Source organism: Oreochromis aureus, linkage group 20 (genome assembly GCF_013358895.1).
Source record: "Oreochromis aureus strain Israel breed Guangdong linkage group 20, ZZ_aureus, whole genome shotgun sequence".
Taxonomy (NCBI): domain Eukaryota; kingdom Metazoa; phylum Chordata; class Actinopteri; order Cichliformes; family Cichlidae; genus Oreochromis; species Oreochromis aureus.
The window spans coordinates 33528958-33551036 of record NC_052961.1 but is presented as its reverse complement, the minus strand read 5'-3'; the positions used below and the strand labels follow the sequence as shown (position 1 = coordinate 33551036).

Here is a 22079-nt window from a genome sequence, read left to right as displayed (position 1 = left end):
GATAAGTTAGCCATTCTTTCCTCTTGCCCTGGAGAATCAGGGTTTATCTAGGCAAATATCTCATCTGTACTTTTGTGCAAAAGTGAAGCATTTCAATAACCCCACTAAATGTGTCAAGGCTGTAACAAATACAAATGTACTAAATATTACCTTACATGCTGTGTAGTTTATAGTTTGAGTTTCTCATAAATCTGCAAGGTGCTTCTTTTTGTTTTGCTTGATTAAAAAAAAAAAAAAAGGCCTTGGCCTGAGCCATCCAGTCCTAATTGAAATATACTGCAAATATATTTTCCTTTAAAACCACACCACATACAGTCTGATAACCTGGCATTCTGCAGACACCATCCATTGTTTTCTACTTGAGATATGGATACTGCTTCAGATATACTGTATTAGTGATACTGATCTGCACTTAGGTGCCATCTTCCTAAGAAGAGTGATACCACACATCTACTGACATTTAGCACAAAAACTTATGTCTCTGTGTAGTTAAGAAACTATTGCTATCTACTGGCTAGCTTAGCACACCACAAACACTAATATCTGTGTTCTAATGTCCCCAGTTTTACTTTCAAACCCAAAAGCAGCACCTATCTTTATATAGTCCCATAATGCATTGCATCGTTGACATCACAATCTGAGCAAAGTTCTTGCTAGCAGCAGGTTAACTTAGCATAGCATTAAGACCCATATATTAACATTAAACAGAAAAGCTTGGTACTAGATAGCTTACCTTAGACCAAAAACTAATGCTTCTGTAGCAATCTACTGCTAGCAGCCAGTTAGCTTTCTGTAAATTAAACTAACCCTTGTGACCAGGTAGCTTAGCTTAGCAAAAATGGATGACCAGGTAACCTGGCTGTACAGATGGTCACTACTCCTCGCCAGCACAAGGCCGATTTATTGTGTACAGATGTGGTGCTGGAATAATTGGAAAGTTTTGTTTCTGACAGAAGAAATTCATGTTGTACAGAAGTTGTTGAAGTTATACATAAAAACCACAGATGATATAAAACATGGACATAGCTTCTGTGTAGCTTAGTTGCTCATTTCAAGTCATATTGACTAAAAATGAAGTTGTTTTGTAAATCTCAATAGACTCACAGGCTTGCGACAAGTCAGCCAATGAGCAAGGGGTTTCATGGTCAGCCATACCCCCCTTGTCACATCAAGTTATTTGAAACCAAGATGGCAATGATGAAAACGTCAAACTCGAGGCTCCAAAACAGAACTTTAGAAACCAACAGATGATGTCAGAGTAGCCACTTCCACCTTTTACACTGTTTATAATAAAAACATGGCTGGTAACGAACATTCAGATTTAAGAAATTTCATGGGGCAAACTCATATATTTTACCTTTAATTTGGCTATCATTCAACTGAAATGCGGTATCTGGTTAGAGCTGCTCTGCATAAAGTAACCTAGATTAGTCCATAGGCTGAAAAGTGAAGCTAGTGCTTTAGAATCTTAGACCTGCATTCTTTCTAATTTACCAACTGAAGGCACCTGTTGTTGCAAAGAGACTTTTGGTCCTACAGAAATCTGTAGATCTGCATCACTTGTTTCAGGTTATTTTGTATTCTGTAAAAATTGGGTGACTCAAACGGTCAGAAAGGCAGTCAATAAAAACCTCAGCATATGCGTATTGTCCATGGCGTATTGTCCATGGCGTTGTCGATAGTTGACTGAATAACATGAAAAGTCAGACAAATTACTTCCCAACTAATGGGAGGGTTATATGCCTTGAGACATAGCAAGAATGTCATCTTTCCTCTTTATGCCTACTGAAAATAACCTGTCACTAGCTCATATTTAACAAACAGTCATGGGAGTGGTATCAGTCTTCTTACCTAGCCTAGCCTAGCTTTTAAAGGAAGCGAATACGTTTATTTCTATTTGCTCAACTGGATTAATACATATTGTAATTTTGCTACTGTAAAATAAAATGGTTGCCTAGATGAAGCCCTTGAGTTGAAGGTAAAGCATTTTTTAAAAATCAGGTTCCACCCATCTTCAAACTGCATGTTTTTAAGCTGAAAAATACATATAATTTGAAAAGAAAGGGAAACGTGATCTGCAGCGCACAAAACACAGGCTGTACACATCTAATAAGAATCCTGTCAATTACATTCAAAACATCCCAGGACCTCTAAGCTCCGCTACCAGCCACACAGAGGTGATCTTGCTGGGCTTTCAAAACACATCAGATTATACAAACAAGCGTATGGTACGTTAGGCTCAAAAATGAAAGAAAATAGGCATTTCTTAATAAAAATGGTCCTCTGAAACAACCTTTGCAATTTGCACCTTTTCTCCTCATTACTGCATAGTTCAGCAGGCTCAGGCACTGCTAAGGCTACACTGATGGCGTGGTTAACGAGCAGAAAAACATATTTGTGTTGTAGGCTTTTGAATATAAAATGGGTAGTTGGGTTCAAATATTCAAGTTCAGTCACATTCTGAGCAGTTCTGCTTCATTTAGCGCAAATGGAGCAATATTTTGACATGAATAAGAAACCCAGTGTTTGGGAGGGAGAAGCTAATATTTGGATTACAGTTGTGGTTAACATGGTTACACCAGGACATGGAAACTGAAGTTAAAAAAACACAATAGAAGATTTAATTTATACATTTTTGTGTTACAATGTAGAACTTCCCAGGGTGGTTTCCATCCATGAGTTCAACACAACAAACAACATAACCACAGAAACGATCCTCAATCCTTTCCTGATCTGTAAAGTCTCTGAAAAGAAGGTCATGTCTGAAAATGGAGACAGCAGAAAGTGTAGAAACAGAATTTACGTGGGGAAACCAGAAGGAAGTAGCCTCCCAGGAGGCAGCCAATAGAAATCAAGACACAGATAAATCCCATGAAGACAAAAATAAAAACCTGGATAAGTTACAATCAAAAAAAACACACACAAACACACACACACACACATACACAAAAGATAAAATGTGCAGAAACCCTTGTTTGACAAGCTTTGGCCCCCTGTCTTTGTGGAAAAAGGTGAAACAGCAGAGGACATTAATAGTCCCGGCAGAACAGACATCCTCTAGGTGTCCTGGAAAGGAGGAGGAGGAGGAGGGAGGCAGAAGCAAGGCGACAGCTGTTTTAGATCTGCCACCTTGGTTTTCTTTATTGTGAGGCCAGCAGTTGGGACTGATGCACTGTAGAAAGCAACCCTCTCATTCCTTCTGCACTCAAGTCAGTGCTTGTTGAACATGAAGAACATTTTTTATATATATATATATATATGTAGAATGTTACAAAAACAAAAAAAAAACAAAAGAAAAAAAACAAACAAAAACAGCAGCACCAGCAATGACTAGTCGATCTTGACCGCAGCATAGATTTTCCTGATGAACATGTAGGCGGCATAGAAGCCAATTGTGCCCGTTAACAGCCAGAAAGACAAGACCATGAGGGTGGTGTAGCCAAAGTACAGAAGGGAGGGGATGAACTCCACAATGTCCAGCTAGGGAAGAAAGACAAAAGGAAGCAGTTTAAACATGCTGCACATTTCCATTTCTATTAAAGAGCTATTCTCGCAATTTATCACTTGTATCTACAGTGTAGGGACCAAGATATTCTTGCCTAGAAAATAGAAAACGTCTATCATTTGACATTGTTTCATGAAGGTGTGTCGTTTGTCTGTCTCCCTCCCCTCACCCCTAACTAGTTGTAACAGATGGCTGCCCCTCCCTGAGCCTGGTTCTGCTGGAGGTCTCTTCCTGATAAAAGGGAGTTTTTCCTTCACACCGACACCAAGTGCTTGCTCATTCCAATATAAAGTGCCTGCAGGTGACTGCTGTTGTGATTTGGTGCTGATTCTTTGAATTAAATAGCCTGTGCTTGGGATATAAAAGGTCATATGAAAGGTTGTTTTGGCAGTAGTTGTAGATTTTAGTTGAAATTGCGTGAACCTTCCCCAAACCCTCTCCAATGCTCCATTTTGAATATACCTTCCAGCACCCCATAACATGCTCTGAACTCCCCCTGGTAGGCTGCCATTTCCAGAGTTCATTTTGCTAGCCATGATCTTGTTTTCCAGCATTGTTGGAAGTATTATAGAGGAAACACAGAACCTGCAACACCTGCTAACTTCCAGTTAGACAGCACCAGCTGATTACCTGCTATTTCCTATGATAAGGGCAGCTGGCTCCACTGAGCTGGTAAACTCTTAACCATAAACTGTGACTGGTCCTCAGTGAGATCCAGCTGAACCCTCTCAACCAAATATGTTTTTCTACCTTTCAAAACTGAAGATAAAAGTGTCCAAAATATCCATCTTTGAAGTTACAGAACAGAAATCCACAAACCAATCAGAGACTAAATCTTACGTTTGTTTATACAGTCCATGTATGTATGTTAAAAGAATCTTAATTTAAAAGAAAACAAAAATACTAGGTCCAACAAAATAACATAACATTTTTGAGTGAGTCGTTGGTGAAAATCTTCAAAATTAAATTTAATTCTGCCACCTTTCACTTCAGGTATTAGGCAGGTTTTGTCAACACTGATGACTCTTCAGGCAGTGACAAAAGCATGGCTAAGAACAGCGCTTTCTCCAGAGTTTAGTGTGGGAGTGTCTCAAACAACCCTGTGGTTTTTACCTTGTTGACAAAGTAGAAAACGGCGTAAACAAGGACATAGAAAGCCGAGCCTCCTGAAACCAGGAAAGTTCTCCACCACCACCGGTAATCCTGACAGTGAGGAAGACAGAGACAAGGCTGTGCATAAGTTCTGCTCACATAATACACATATGTGCCAGGCAGGTGAAAAACATAACTAACAAAGTGTGAGTGATGTGTGTATGTCAAGTAAAAACCTGCCAGCCAGAGACAATAGTATGCACTTAATGAGCTTACCTCTGCACAGAGCTGGAAATAAACCATCACAATGCTGATCTGAGAGCAGGACACCACCAAAATGATGAAGACCAGAAACAAGAAGCCAAAGAGGTAATAAAACTGGTTCTCCCAGATGGCCTGGAGGTGGATGGGCACATACACACATTGATTCTAGCATTATTGACAGTGGGAGGATTACACATCAGTTACATATCCTCTAAATAGAAAATAAATAGTGTGTTACTTCTGAAAACTGTGTAATAGCACTGAAAGATGAGGAGCTCGGACGTGCAACGGTGCACATGTACTTACGCTGAAAATGAAGAAGAGTTCAATGAACATGGCACCAAACGGCAGGATCCCAGCCATCAGGATGCTAATGAAAGAAGAAGAAGGAAGATTAAATCATAACTGTCGCGTTTAAGCAAACCATTAGCCATTGGAACACCTAAGAATGCGAGACAGACTAAACTCTTACCCGACAAACTTGTTCATGTACCAGCGCTGCTCTGGTACCTGCCGAGGGATCTGGTTGGTGCGTACAGGGTTATCATACGGCTGTTTGCGGAAGCCAAAGTAGTAGCCAAGGTAGACCAAGGGCATGGAAATGCCAAACCACATGCAAAGTAGGGCCAACATTGTAGTGAATGGGACCTGAAGTGAGAGAAGACATAAGGAACACAAGAAAAATTATTCAGAAATTCAATTTGATTTTATTTACATAGCGGCAAATCACAACAACAGTCCCCTGAAGGTGCTTTATATATGGTAAGGAAAAGACCTACAGACCCTACAGAGATGATGTCAAAATGTTTAAGAATCCATGTGAGAGTTCGGTTAATCTTTAAAGTTAAACCACACCTACAGCACAGATGCTTTATTCTGTAACAAATCAGAAGACACTTCACAGGATAGTATACTTTCTTCCTTTAACAGTTTTACCTACCAAAATTCCCTGCAATTGTTTTTCTACCCAACTTTAGTTTCCATTGCAACCAAACATGGTTTCCAGTTGATGTGAGTCACATTAAGCCATTCTTTGGTGTCTCATCCACTCAAATACCTGTCCTTCCAGATTAGTGCATTAGACCCAGACTGTACACTACACTGACTTGCTACACCATCTGGCGGTACAAATTGGTATTACAGGCAAATATGGTCCAGTTCCATTTTTACTTGAGGTGGTATCGCTTCAAAACACAATAACCAACACAAAGACGCTTTCAACAAGAAGCGGTTGTTCCATTAAAGCTTTAGTTAATCTCACAAGGGCATAAACACACAGTATCAAATTTTACAATAAAAAAAATGATGGAAAATCAATGATATTGGTGTCACCTATCATCCCCAAGTTAGACTTTTCTGTGTTAGAGTGGCGGGAAGATAAATAATATAAAAGTGGGTAAAGTGAGTGTTTGAGATATAAAACAAACACACTCACTTTAAATATGTAACTTTTATGTGTAAGAAGGTGATTTCATTCTAAATCTCTCTTCAGGACCCTCATTTAGCTTTTTTCCCCCCAAAGGTCATCTGAGGTTTTCCATAGCCCAGTTTGTATTAGTAATGACTATCCTATTACCAGCCAGATGATTGTCACATAATAATTTTTATTTCAGGTTAGCTCAGATAGATTGGGTCATAACAGGCCTGAACAAAGAAGGAGGAAGGCATGTTTAGCAATATGTTCCTGTCTTTAGAAATCCCCCTTTGTGGTTCTCATTTATATGACCTCTGTGAAATAACATTGTAACAACACATGGGGTAAAGAAGATGTGCAATCTGCTGAACACTGTACTTTCAGCTGGAGGACGTCTGCCATCACTGTTAATGTGCATGCTGATACTATTCTGTTGAAATGCCTTTGCATCTTTCCTTTATCTTATGACATTTTTCACCAAGCCTTAGTTTGGCAAAGGAGGCAGGAGGTTTTTTCGACTATTCTGCCGTACCCTGGGTCTTGGTGCAGCCTCTCAGTTCATCCTCTTCATCTCAAAACAGCTTTCTTTTAACTGGCTGCACCTCATAATCAATAAAAGTAAAGTTTGGATCAGCAGGAATATCCGCTCACTATGACATCATAGTGAGCCAAGAGCAGGAAAGAAACTGCCTAACACAGAGGATTTAGAGCTTTTGGCTCACATGGATTACTTGTACATACACTGATTTAATTATCTGAAACTCTGGCCATGTTATTTTGAGCATCTAGAACTGGAACAGTATAAAAGCATAGCATGTCCAGGGTATAATTGGCCGTTATTGACTACTTTTGATTTTACCTCTATATTTCACCTTTAAAAACTGTTTATCTTGCCTTGTTTGGTATCATTATTTTCAGCACAACCTCAAATATCTGAAATTGGAGTTATTTTTTTCATTTTGACATACTATATTAACACAATTGATCTAAATTCAGACAAATCCGAGTAGAAAAAAGTTATATTTTTTTACATGTTTAACGAATCATTTTCATAACTTGAAATGCAAATAGAAATTGTACATTTCTAAAAATTATGCACAGGTTTTGCAAACAACAAAGTTATATGGTACTATTTACCTAAAAATGCAGCCAAGGCCTCAGGCGTTTTTTATATAACCATTTAAATCTATTTACAGAACAATCAGGTGTGCTGCATCAAATAAGAAGGCACACAAATTATTTGTGCCACTCCAAAAAAATAGTTTCTGTCCACTATAAGACATAGGAGAATACCACAGGCCTAAACCCTGCAGGTATGAAAACAGGAGGTGCGCATCAGTCCTGTTTTCCATGTATAGACAGCGTTTAGACTGGAATATGCCTTTGGTGGCTTTTATGGAGCAAATGTGACATTCACTAGTATAACTGAAACACAAAACAAAACAATGACTAAACTACACACTAACTATAGTCTCCAAACACACTCAACGTCACTAATGTCTCACACGTGAAAACTCGCTCTCTCTTTCTTTCGCTCGCCCGCTTTCTCTCACAGGCATCACTCCTAAAACTCACCCCTCTTCCTAAACAACCAAGTGCCACATGTTGCCATATCATTTTTTGATTGGTTGACATGGTACACTTTAACACCAATAGGGAAGGAAACGGGTGTTTTCTTTTTCTTTTTTCACTCGCAAGCAGAGAGTGTTTGCTAGCGCTGTCCTTAGAAAACGCAGTTTTTACAGTTTCTTCCCGCTGTAAACGCCACTGTTTTGTTCAGAAAAAAAACATTGCATGTATTTTTTATCATAACTCTGGTTTTACGTGGCCTATCGACACAATTTAAAAACTGGTATATAGTTTGAAGTCCGCACTTTCAACAGGTTGAAATTGAGACTCTGGATCGCTGCATCTTGTTGCTGTGTCGTCTTAAATTGGTGATGTGACTTTGACGCGCCGGCACATCTGTCGCCCCCAGAGGGTTAAAAGTATAGCTGACAGACACATTTTTGAATGTGTGACTCTCAAGTCTTGGTACTCACCGCTCCAGACGAGTGTTCTCCCCAGATAAAACAGTTGAGGATGAAGCAGATCCCAAAAACCACAGCAGGATACAAAGTTGCTGTCTGCATGGCAAATAAAACAACAACAGTCTAAGCCTCACTGCTCACATCAACACTTTTAAGCATACACGCATTACACATATACAAACACACACACACACACACACACACACCCAACCCCCCAACCCCCCCCCAAACACACACACACACTGCTGTAGAAACCTGAACTCACACAGAATGCTCCTTTCCTCCATCGATGACCCTTCAGTGTTCGATACAGTCTGCCAGCAAAGTAGCCACCAAACACACTGCAGGACAAACATTGACAGTGTAAAAATCAAAGAATTCTGTAACTCGCTGCCTCTCAATTCCTTAATGAGCTTTAGACAGATGAATGTGGCTCCTACCCCATGAACATGAAGAGGAAGCAGGCAGTGGTCATCAAGGCTCCTCGACTTGATGGAGACAGCATGCCCAACATGGCAACAACTAAACACAAATGAGAGCTGGATAAGAAGACAGCAGGACTCGTGGGCTCCTATGCTAAACACAAAGCTTCAGCTAGCAGGAGCTCTTCTAAACTGCAATTAAATAAAATAAGCCTCCATATGTTAATCAGAATACAAGACAATTTTGCCCTGGACTAATATGGCAGTTGGCAAAATTTGTGACAGTTACAATAAACACCAACAGATCATTTTGTAAAACATCACATTTTATAGATTTTAGCTTAACTGTTTGATTCAAACAACTCAAGTAAAATTATTTAAACATAAACAAGTAAAAAAAAAAAAAAAAAAAAAATGTAAATACCTACATCTCACAAATAGGCTAGGCTACGCCTGAATCCCTGAGCAGCTCCGCAACGAAAAACATGGAACAACCATCTTTTTCTCAACAGGAAACAGGAAATGATTACACCAAGAGGGAGCCGCAACGCATGAAGCTTTCATGACTACCATACTCATTATTCAGTGAGCATAGTTAAGATTCCAGAGTTTCTGTCATCCAAACTGGACTGAGTGTAAATCACTGTCTTTGTTGCAAAGCTAGGCTGTAAACACTGTGACAATCACTGAAAAAAGTTCTTGTTGAAATATTTCAAGCCTGAAATAATCCCTGCTGGATATTTTTTGAAGACACAAGCTACAACTATTAAAGCAGATAAAGAATATAATAAGCCTGATGTTACTGTTAACTGTTCTAAACAGATATACGGTCAGTCAGCAAAAGAACAGGATAAATGTCATGACTAACAACACTTACATTTAACAAACTCGCACCTCTTTAAAAGACATTCTGTTGTGGTATGGTATGTGAATCATCCACCACTCACAACTCAAGTCATTAAGAGCTGCACCTTTGCCATGTAGTATGCAGTATAACAGGTGGATAATGCACCACTAAACCCCCAGCAGCACAGGGTCTAACTACTTTTCTGACAGAAATTCAGCTTTAATTGAGTATTTGTTCACACTCCTTGTGTGAAACATAGAACATTAACAATTTGCTACATAACGTGTATTTGTTTTGTAGAAGTGTGCAACACTGAGCAGTTTCATATTTTCACACTCTTATCTTTGCTGATTCATATATGTAAGGTGAGCATTCCTCGTGTTTTGTCTTTGTGAAGAAATGACATGGCTAGAACAATACGGCTTAAGCAGAAATGTAAATAATGTCAGGATGTGCAGAAAACTGATGAGAGAAATAAGAAACTCACAGATTACAATGAGGATCATGCAAAACAGCTGGATCCCTGAGCCCAGAAGAGAGCTGAGGATCATGGGATACTGAGGTGGTCTGAACACATCACCGTGGACGTTCTTCCAGCCCGACTCCTCCATGGTGTCCTCCTGGTTAGAGAGGAGAAAAATGCGGTCAGGTAGTGATCATTAAGAATCCAGAGGCCGGAGACGGATGCTGTGTATTATCTTACTATGTCATCCTCTCTGTTGTAGTTAGCAATGTCTTTCCTCAAGGTCCTGATGATGATCATACTCAGAATACCTGAGAGAGAGAGGCAGAGAATAAGATACAATTGCAATATTTATTTATGTTGTCATAAACCCATCAATGATCTCTTCGATATATAATAAAGCACAAGTTTAATTAATATGTTTCAGTTAGCCAAAGAATGTAGTCTTATTTTAGGGAGCTGTTATGAAGCATGGATAGTATGATGGTGTTTATTTAGTATTTTATACACAGTATTATGCTGACAAAGGCAAGTTCTCTTGACGTCCATTCTAAAAGCTGCTCAAACTTGCATCAACGATGACGTGGCTGAATAAACAAGTGACAGTGGTTAAAAAGATTATCCAAAACAATCAAATCAAAGGCAGTGACAACAGCACAGGAAAAAAGGACCTGGGTGTCACACCGAAAACCCCCCAAAAACATCTCAAATTCAAATCTAAAGTTTCATTGTAAATCTGCCAAATTAGATCCACTAGATTGATACATATTTTACACATTTCTATCCATTTTTGTAAATATTATATAAAAAATATTATATTAGTTAATGCCTTTAATGCACCGACAGCAAACTGGTGGTGAAAATAAATCATAAAAAATAAATAGAAATGACTGAAATAGTAAGAGCAAGATGCCATGAGCCACAGGTAAATTCTAACATGAACTACAGAAAACAGGTGCATTTGTATGACGCCAACATAATATAACTAATCACAATATTTAGGAGAACTCTAGAACCATCTATATATTACATAAATAAGTATGCACTCTCAAACCTGCAAAGTCACTAAAAATTAGAAGAGTGTTTAAAAAAAAAAGCCTTCAGACTCATTTTTAATGCTTTACAAATGTGGTCATAAAGCAAAGCCTAGTTAGAATTCTTAGATCCTGCCTGATACGGAGGATTGGACATACCTGAGAGGAAAAAGACGACCACCACAGAGTTAACAATGGAGAACCAGTGGATCTGGACATCACTCATGGTCAGGTATGTGTCCCAGCGAGATGCCCACTTCACCTCACTCTCCTACACAGAGAGAGAGACAGAGAGAGAGAAAAAAAAGGCTTCAGTCCTTTCTCTATTTCTGTGCATGACTAGATGACTACACATTTAAAATTTGCTAGTAGGTGCCTGAAATATTAGTTTGTTGCACATTCTTTTTATGACTATTATTAATAAATTATTTAATTAGATTGAATATGTAGGAATAATAAACTTGAGTATAACAAAGGCACAGACCTATAAGCACGTTCTTTACCAGGAACCCTGCAATGAAGGAACCAAGGCTCCTAACACTGGTAAGGTTCGTAAACTCTGCAGTCTACTCTGCACGCTGTACTCTACGCTTTTATTAATGAGGATTATAATCAAGTTAAAGCAGTTATGTAAACAAAGTAATTTCAGCCGATTATTCAGGGCTACAGATTTTTATGACTACTGGGTTGCAAGACTTGAAAACACATTCAGCCTTAACTGACCTCCCAGTGTACAGAGTAGGTGAACAGGACTTCATTCTCCTTGGTAGGGTCGATCTCTTGAGCGGCAGAGCCACTGGCTTCAGGTAGGGTGCAGGTCTTCAGCGCCTCTGCAGGCTTCAGATCTGAGGAGAAACATAACAGGACACAGGATAGAGTATTCAATTCAATTCAATTCAATTTTATTTATATAGCGCCAAATCACAACAGAAGTCGCCTCAAGGCGCTGTAGTATACTAAGTATAAGCGGTAACTTTACTTAACTTTTTAGTCAACAAATCTATTTCCTCTTCCTCTTCCGTTTAACTCACTACAAGCCTGAAGCAACCTCAGGCTATTCAAAAAGAGTATGCTGACACTAACCTTCTACTTTGACACTCCGTGGTATAACCTCAAATCGGACTACCCTGTAGTCATGAAGGTCCCCTTCCACCAGTTTCTCCTTGTGGAAGTACAGGATGAAGGACAAATGGTTGTGCAGATAAAACTGGGAGGGAGAAAAAAAGAGAATAATTTAACACTCTTCATATATTCATGTCTTTACTCGCTGCATATGGACTACATCACCAACAAAAGCGGACCTCTCATGTTAATAATATATATCCAACCTTAAATTGAGTTTAACTTGCAGAAAGTTATATGCTGCAAAGTTTTTAAATCATGTTTTTGGGATTCATTTAAATATTCTTCTCCTGAAAGGGAAACTGGAATTACATACGCCATAAGGCCAGCTGCAAAAATACCCGTGCAAAGGTTTCAGTCACAGAACTGACACTATGCCTCTAAAGCAAAGGCTTTGTGCTGCCACAGGCGATCAGTAAATCACTCTTTATCACCCTTTATTTTGAATCATTCTTTAAAATTCCAACCTGAAGGGCAATTTCAGGAGCCAGTAAAAACGTTAAACTACTACTACTGAATGTAATCATTAGTTATTATTAAGCTCTTGCTCTTTCACAGTGCATCTTTTGTCCCATCTTCCACCCTTCACCCCTAAACAGTCACGTAGTTGCCCATTCCTCCTTGAGCCTGATTGTTGGGGTTCTCTCTATTATTGTTCAGTGTATTGTAGGGTATGTAAGCCATATGCCTTACAATATGAAGAGCTTTGAGGAGACTGTTGCTGTGATTTGGCGCAATATAAATAAAAGTGAATTGAGGAGCCTTGATGACCACTGCCTGCTTCCTCTTCATGTTTATAGAGTAGAAGCCACAAAGCCAGTTAAGGACAGATAAAGTTTCAGTAAGTTTCAGGATTCTTTGATTTTTACACTGTGTTGTCCTGTTGATGTTTGTCCTCCAGTGTATTTGGCAGCTATTTTGTTGGGAGACTATCCAATGAATTTGTGGGGAAATGCTGTAAATATGCTGTAAATACTTTGGTACTGACCAGCAGCAATTTAAGTTACATGCACTCTTCTCCTTTAAGCAGAAATGAAGAGTCTGTGTAATGTACGTACCTTGTTTTTGTCAAAGAAGCCCAATCTGTAACCATGTTCAAACTGGACATCTTTTATCGTGTCCTTCTTCTGATCCTCCTCTTCTCCTCCCTCTCTGCTGGGATACTCTAACCTGGTGGCAACTGGAAGGTTATCTGCAATACTGGAATCCCACACAAGAAGGGATTTAAAAACAACAAAATAGATGCTATAGAAGCAAGTCAGCCCAGAATGAATTCAGCCTGGTGAAAGCAGTAAGAAGGGACGCTCACAGGTGAACATAATACTCCTCCTGGATTCGCTCAGCCATCAGCTTACTCTCGTCTATGCTGAGCTTTGTCTTTTTACACACCAGCTCACATTTCTTGTCTTTATTCATCTCCACGTTATAAAGGGTGTTTACAATACGGTCTCCACGTAAGACCTCACCTATAAACAACAAGGAAACCACAAAAAAACCAAACAAAAAATCACAAATATATTTATAGATATATATGATAACAATTTCAACAACTTTAAACTTATCACATAAGCAGCAGTGCGCTCACCCAGGTTCTCTCCCTTGTAGACAACCTCTTTTGGTTTACAGAATGGCAGGGAGTAGTATTCATAAGGAAGCTGGGTACGGGAGCTGGTCAGCTTTACCGCCTGAAAAACAAAAGGATCTCTTTCCAGTGTTTGCACGATCATTGTTTTATCTTTGAGAATGAGAGAGACAAGCATCAGCAAATTTGTCAGAGTAGAATAGGGTGAGAACAGGGGTTTTCACACACCCCAAACTGGCTCCCATTCTCCCATTCCTGGGAGAACTGTATGTCAAGGATTTTAACACTCAGTTTCATCTTTTTATATGTTAGAACTTCACTGTTCTCTGCGGCTTGGTGGCAGACCAATGACCACACAAGCAACAGTGAGCCACAGACTGGTTGTACTACACACAATGTCTCCATCGACTACAGAGCTCTCTGCAGATACAGGGATCATCCTGGGACTGCCAGACGACTGGGAAGGTGCTCGAGCATGAGCCACAGTCTGGGGACTGAGTTTGAGAACCAGTGCTCTAACCCCATAACCATCCTGGGTACTCTGGCTCAGAAGTAATGGCTTATGGTCAGACTATCTCACATCTTCTTCCAAACTGTGAGGGCAAGGTTTGCTGGATTAAAGTGCTCACTTGGAGAAAGCACATGGTGTGAATTTTTGAGAGAAAAGACATTTGTAACATCACTCAGATAGCAAGCTGTGTTTTTGTAGATTAACAAAGTAGAGTTGATCTACTTTGAGTAGAAGTACGCTAAACGCACCCGCCAGACTTTGCTGAAGCTTACAAACATTCCCGAACATTGAATATTCTGCCTCCCAATTCCTGCTACTGAACCCAAAATCTAATAAACACAAGATTTTAGAGTGAAATCTTTCAAGGGGTTTGTAATCAAAGCCATGTTTAGAAGCCATGGTGTGTAGCCATTTTCACTAATTTAATAGTCAAAATATTTTTTTCAGTTCTTGTCGTAGATGCTTATTAGCAACTCTGCCACCTAGAAGTATCACATCTACCCCTTTAAATGAGTGAAGACAAATTTACAGACAGTACTGTTCTGCAGCAGACCTGCAGCAGCTGCTCTCCCACTGCTCACACTCTGTGTGCAGTTACTGCACCCACACAGAGGCTGTGCAGTTCAAAAGATATTTAACTTTCTGTTGCTTCAAACTTTCTACTCTTTAGATTTAAAAAACAAACAAACAAAAAAAACACTGTCTGGTGATGTTGCCAGATGATGCAATTGTTTTTAAAACAAAAGAGTTCACCCTGTCACCTTGTCCACCTGACCCTCCGCTCACTCACTGCAGTGATCATTTTGTGTCATTTCACCTCATCATTGCTAATTATCGCCTTTGTCGCTAGAACTAGGGACTTTTCAAACCCTTGTAAGCAGCTAGTGATAAATGAGTGACACCTCCCTCTGTGATGAGTCGAATGTAGCTTTCCCCCTGAGTGCTCATAGTACAGCCGATATGTTTAGCAGTGAATTTTCATCTTACCTTGATATCTACAACGTCGCCATCATGGAAATTCCGTGGAGCTACTCCAGGAACATAGAAGGACCGGCTCACAGGCAGCAGGGACAACAGCAAAAAGGCCCACCACCTCACCTGCAGAGCGGACACACATGAACACAACACATGTTAGATCTGACAATGAATTCCACGAGTGCCTCTGTTGTACTGTGTGCTGACAGTGGAATGAAAGTTGAGAAGCAAGTTCCGGCAGCTTGATAATGCCTCTGGGCATGATTTTGGAAACCTTCTACAAGCCCAACTGTGACAAAAAAAAGACACTGCTTAAAAAAAAAAAAATATGTGAACTAATTTGTTTTTTTTTAACAGTAGAATATGCATAAAATGTTCTAAAAAGTATCTGTTTAAGAAAAATATAAACTCTTTGAATTTGACTGGAGCAACACGTCACAACAAAGTTGGAAGAAGGGCAACAAGAGACTGGAAAAGTAAGTAAACAGTTTGAATTTATTAGGTTAACTGGCAACAAACCAGAAACATGACTGGGTATAAAAAGAGCATCTCAGTAAGGCATAGTCCCTCACGAGGTGTGCAGAGGTTCACCAACCTGCAAAAAATCTACATTTACAAATATCAGAATAAGGCTGCTCAATGTAAAATTACAAAGACTTTGAATATCTCATGGTCTACACTACATGATATGAAAAGATTGCACGAATCTGGAGAAATCTCTGTGAGCAAAAGTCAAGGTCGAAAATTAAAAATGGATTCCACATCATGCTGTATCTGTGACAACAGCATGGCTTTGCAGTAAAATTCTAGTTGCTGAACTGGCCTGCCTGCAGTCCAAACTGTTTATAAAACAAAAACAATATGACAAAAAAGTCCAAGACTGCTGAGCAGCTACAATTTGACAAAACGGGACAAAATTCCTAGATTCAAACTCAAAATGAGCTAATATTGCTCTTCAACACACAGTTTAAAGATCTGATTTATTTTTTATGTTCAATTGTGAATAAAAAAAATGGTTTTATGGCAGATCACTTTGGTTATTTCTTACTTATAGCTCTTGATCAATATGCCACCTAAACTAAGGCATTATTAAAATACTGTTTAGTTTATCTTCTAGGAAGCCTGTCTTAAATTTCTGACAGTATTGCATCTCCTGGATGAGGTAGATAAGGTGTATGAGTTTTTGTAAATGTGTATCCACAATGAAGAAAAGCCACTATATCAACATTCTCAGAACTGAGGCTTGGCCTGTGCGCTGATACATTTCCTATTGCAAAAAACAGACAATTATATTTTTAAATATTAATTTAATTTAATATTTTATTTAGATTTTATGCCCACTTTAAACATTGTTTCAGGTAATCATTACTTAGTTAACAGTACATCTGCATATTTTACAAACAGCAGTAGTTGAGAGCAGCAAGTTTGCGGTGGAGCTTGCTGAGCAGGTAGAGTGGTTCTTATGCAGCACTTTTCTACTCCCTACTTAAGCAAAGGGCTTTATATAACATGACTCATTCACCCATTCACACACATTCCCACATTTTTTCTGATGGATGCATCTGAGGACAACTTGGGGTTCCAAGGATGCCCAAGCGATTGGAGCAACCAGGGATCAAAATGCCAATCTTCCAATTAGAAGATATCCTTCTCTACCTCGTGAGCAATAGCCATGCTGGAATTCTATTTTTGGTTGCAAATGTGGGTGACATGCTCACTTTTACACAGTGACAACTAAGCACTACAGAATCGTATTGAAGCAAAAAAAAAAGAAAAAAGAAGCTTCTAGTTATTTGAGTTTCTCCATTTCAAAGAACACCTTCCATACACCTTTACTACAATAATGTGAAAGGTCTGCCAACAGTTTAATCATTCATCAACGTCAACTGTGCACATGCGTAAGTGAACCAAACAAACGCCATCTCAATGCTTTTATTTTTTCATCTCATCATCTTAATCATCATTAAGAAATAGAAGGGGGTCCCATCAGAGCAGTAAATGTCATTTACATATTTTAAAAATAACCGATTAGCTTACATGTTTGAATAAATTGGCAAAGCTATGCAACAAAGATCCTCTGAAATATTCATCACAGTCTGAACTGTGAAAGGAACTTCAGTGCTCCTCAGCAGGGACACAGTCTGACTGTTGCATAGCTGATCCAAGCACTGGCAGCTTTACAGTGGAGAACTCTCTCACATGACCACATGACATAACTTTAACCTGACTATACCACCACAACGTATTCCTCACATGTAAGCTGCTCGAGGAAGGGACACGTTCAGATTTTTTGATTAAATCGGCTTTTTCAGAAATGCAGTCAGTTGAGCTGTATATTAATTATGCCACAGCACAAAGTCACATTAGTGCATATTCTCAACTTCCTCTTCATCTCGTTTGTTAGGTGGCAGTCACAATTGATCATTTTTACAGACTTGTCTGCTTCACGTCACATGCAGCGTGTGTGTGTGTGTGTGTGTGTTTGTATGTGCGTTCATGAGAAGGTGCGCTCAGTGAGAGCGCCCAAAGGCAAAACTAGCAGTAATGCAGTAAAAACTCAAACACTGAGCTGAAATGAGACTACCCAAAATAAAATAGGAGTTCTATGAATAGATTCCCCCCCACACATCATTAGTAATATTTCATCATTAAATACTCATTCAGGAATACTAATACTCGCTGGTTTTTTTTATTTTTTTTACAAAGTTGAAAAAGTGTAAGCTGAGGCTTGTGTTGTCTCAGACGTCAAGAATGACTCCCCTTCTCTTCCCGGTAGTGAGGAACACGGCTTACTACTTAATTCAAGGTATATAGTCGAGACAGACATCAACCCTTTTAAATCTTCTTGGCTCCATCCAATTTGCAGGACAACTGAAATCAGTGTTCTCTAAACAGTTGTTGTGAAATTCGTACAAAGATTTAACATTGTCACTATGTGTAAATGCGATAAGATCTTTATGTTTTAACAGAGAAGCCTGAGCTGACAAGAGTGCCTTTACTTACTGTAGTTAAGAAGACACTTTGGGGACATGCGCTAATTCTGATAGGCAAAACGTCCCGTTTTATTACTACATGTTAAAAAATGAACTGAAATGATTCAACACTAAATAAACATTTGTATTAGGATTTATAGGTATTCGAGATAAAGAAGTGATCGAAGTTACCAAGCACGAATCCTAAAATAAGACTGCATTTATGTTATCAGGCGCTACCAACCCGATTTACGTTAAGTTTATACTTTGTAGCTGTTCCTGTGCTGTCATTTTACCATCTTTTAGGACTGTAACAAACGCCGACACAGCGCTAACAGCTAACATTTCCCTAAAGATTGCAAAACCTGTTTATTTTGACCGTGCATCACATGACAGTCTGAAAGCCCAGCGTTTCACAGTTCATACTCTGTCAGGGCAATTTTATATATTCCACAGAAATTACAAGAATCTGTTTTAAAGAGCCACCGCTTACTGACAACCAGGCTAGATAGCTAGCTAACTCGTTTAGCAGGATCATGAACATTGAAACAGCAGCGAATTCCAATGAAGTTTAGTCTAGTTAACATTAAATAGCACTTGATCGGTCTACTGAAGACCTACAGTTTCCTACGACTTCAGTGCGATGTCCGATATAATTTGGAATGAAAGAAAGAGCAATGTACTGTTTAAAGCAAAAAGAGTTCGCTTTATTTCCACTTACCATAGCCGCGGCCGCCATTTTGAATACGTGTCATTACTGACGTTGCGGAAGTAGACTAAAGTGTTTTTTCTCTGGCATGTTTCCTGTTGTGTTTAATGAGGGGTGCAGTGAAAATGCTCCATTACAAGTTAAAATCCCACCTTTAAAAATAATATTTAGCTATAATTAGGTAAACATAATTAGGAAAATATTATTTTAAATAGTCCTCACTAGACTACAGAAAACTGTATAGCTATTAGCTATTAACTATAATAACATTTTACTTTTTATTTATTTTAGGTTAAGTTTAACTTGATATATATAGGTATATATATATAAAATAATAAATAAATTCCCTGCTCACCCCTGGAGGCGGTCTATCCTTCAAGTTCGGGTCCTCTACCAGAGGCCTGGGGTCCTGTGCAGTATCTTAGCTGTTCCTAGGACTGTGCTCTTCTGGACAGAGATCTTCTTGGGATCTGTTGGAGCCACTCGCCTAGTTTGGGAGTCACCGCACCTAGTGCTCCGATTACCACTGGGACAACTGTTAACTTCACCCTCCACATTTCTGCAGCTCTTCTCTGAGCCCTCGGTACTTCTCCAGCTTCTCGTGTTCCTTCTTTATGATGTTGCTGTCATTCTACACCTATCACTACGGCCATCTTCTTCTGCTTTGAAACCCTGCTTTCATGTGCTGGATTGTCTCTGGGGCATCTTTACACAGCCCGCACCTGGGGTCTTGCCTTGTGTGATAGACCTCAGCCTCTATTGATCTTGTGCTCAGAACTTGTTCCTGTGCTGCCATGATTAGTGCCTCTGTGCTGTCTGTAGGATTTCTGGATGTCAGCCTTCCTCTATCTGCCAGTGGTACATACCATGCAGGGGCCTATCCTTTCATGATTGTTCCTCCTGTTGCTCCTCTCTCTTGGGTTTTTGCTGCCTGAGGTATTCACTGAGTACGTCTTTGATCGTGGCCATCTTCCTGCAGTACTCGTGGATTTTAATTGTGTCATCCTGGACCGTGGTACTGACACTCACTAATCCCCGGCTTCCTTCCTTCCGCTTAGTGTACAGTCTCAGAGTGCTGGACTTGGGGTGAAACCCTCCATGCATGGTCAGGAGTTTCCTTGTCTTGATGTCCGTGGCAGGGTACCTGATCATGGGCAGGGTGTAGGTGTTGATAACCCGGACGTTGTTCTTACCATTCAGCTGACTATGTATATATATATATATATATATATATATATATATATATATATATATATATATATATATATATATATATATATATATATATATATATATATATATATATACATATATAATTCAGCAAAGGTGTAATTTCAGCTCTAGTTGTAAGCGTTGATCTTCTAGTGATCATATTCTTTATCTAGATTCACAAAGACACAGTACAACTCATTCTGACATTCTCTGCACTTCTCTATCTATCACCTTCAAATCAAACAACACATCTGTAGTGCTCTATTGCTGTCATATTGCTGCTCGCTGATTGTGACACTATCATATAGAGATGGACATGCAACCTAAGAAAAAATTATGCAATACTGCAAGGCATTGCTGTAGCAATGCCAAGGCAAGAGCAACCATAAAGACAACAGAAACCACAATGAGCCCATTCATTCATAAGTCATTCATAAGTCCCTGTTAATTCTCCTACCTACCTTACAATCTCCATTGGTAAATAGTGTTTATCATTCTGTTTAAACAAACTTAACGACTGATGCCAGTCACTGAAAATAAAGAGGACTTATCCGTCTGCAAGTGAAAAAAAGAGGAAAAAAGTGGAAGATGAGAAAAAAAAGCAAGATGGTGGTGAGTGGAGTAGAAAGTAATGATAAAAGTATAACTAAAGTATAACTAAATGCTGCCATAACATAACTCTCAGCAGCATCACATTACTTTTTGTTTACTTTGACATTTACCATTAGTTAGCAGAGCTGCCTGGTACATTCATGTCTTCTGGCTGTGATGTGATAAAATTGAGTGATGGGGCTTGGAATCAGAGTAAGGACAGTTTATGGAAGCTGTTACATTGCTTTAATAAAACAAAAACTAAAGCGTAAACGCTGCATAGTGAACACTGTGCCCAAGAACCACCATCTTCAACCTCTCACTGCTACAGTCTGTAGTACCATCCTGCCTTAAGTCAGCCACCATCGTTCCAGTGCCCAAGAAGACACCCATAATTGCCAAATGTTTCGAACAGCTCATCATGTCACACATTAAAGCTGCCATCCCTGCAAACCTCGATCCATACCAGTTTGCATACAGGGCAAACAGGTCGACAGAGGATGCCATAATAACAGCTCTTCACACAGCCCTCACACACCTGGACTGTAGTAACACCTATGTGAGAATGCTATTTGTGGACTTCAGCTCTGCCTTCAATACAGTTCAACCCCACAAACTGGTTAATAAACTAAGCAACTTAGGACTCAGCAGCTCACTGTGCAGCTGGATACTGGACTTCCTGAGCAACAGACCCCAGAACGTAAGAATGGGAGAGCACACCTCCTCCACCCTCATTCTGAATGTGGGTGTCTCACAGGGGTGTGTCCTCAGTCCCCTCTTATACTCACTTTTCACCCATGACTGTTCACCAATCCACACCAGTAACACCATTATAAAATTTGCTGATGACACCACTGTCATAGGACTGATCGACAACAACGATGATTCAGCCTACAGAGAGGAGGTTCAGCATCTGAAGCAATGGTGTGATGACAACAACCTGCATCTGAACACAGCCAAGACCAAGGAGATGGTAATCGACTTCAGAAGAACAAAGCGATCTGAGCACTCTACCCTCTACATTGATGGGGAGGAGGTAGAAAGGGTAGAAAGCTTTAAGTTCCTCGGAGTCCACATCTCGGCCGACCTTACCTGGTCCACAAACATCTCCCACCAGGTAGGGAAAGCACAACAAAGGCTGTACTTCCTCAGGAAACTACGTCAGGCCCAATTACCCCAAAGACTGCTAGTAAACTTCTACCGCTCCACCATTGAGAGCCTTCTGACTTACTGCTGCACACTCTGGTTCAACTGCTGCACTGCAGAGGACAAGAGGAAACTGCAGCGGGTGGTGAGGGCAGCAGAACGGGCAATCGGCACTTCACTAACCCCCC

At 39.6% G+C, this 22079-nt stretch overlaps 1 protein-coding gene across 1 annotated transcript; it reads right to left on the bottom strand.

The window, feature by feature from the left end:
- Positions 1 to 223: 223 nt before the first annotated feature.
- Positions 224 to 19048, bottom strand: tm9sf4 (transmembrane 9 superfamily protein member 4). Its single transcript, XM_031750123.2, has 18 exons — positions 18955 to 19048; positions 15274 to 15384; positions 13779 to 13878; positions 13503 to 13659; positions 13252 to 13393; positions 12155 to 12278; positions 11795 to 11916; positions 11231 to 11342; positions 10278 to 10348; positions 10062 to 10194; positions 8746 to 8827; positions 8571 to 8646; positions 8318 to 8401; positions 5334 to 5509; positions 5168 to 5231; positions 4874 to 4993; positions 4619 to 4708; positions 224 to 3480 (listed from the first exon to the last, which is right to left on the bottom strand). The coding sequence occupies exons 1-18, from the start codon at positions 18970 to 18972 to the stop codon at positions 3331 to 3333; spliced, it is 1932 nt and encodes a 643-aa protein (XP_031605983.1). The 5' UTR covers positions 18973 to 19048; the 3' UTR covers positions 224 to 3330.
- Between the last annotated feature and the right edge of the window lie 3031 nt (positions 19049 to 22079).

What these genes read in the sequence shown, in the direction of transcription:
- tm9sf4 (XM_031750123.2), bottom strand. An exon ending in TACATGAACAAGTTTGTCGG is followed by an intron (nt 5,232 to 5,333) that starts GTAAGAGTTTAG and finishes TTCTTTCATTAG; the next exon opens with CATCCTGATGGCTGGGATCC. An exon ending in TTTTCTACTTTGTCAACAAG is followed by an intron (nt 3,481 to 4,618) that starts GTAAAAACCACA and finishes TTTCTTCCCTAG; the next exon opens with CTGGACATTGTGGAGTTCAT.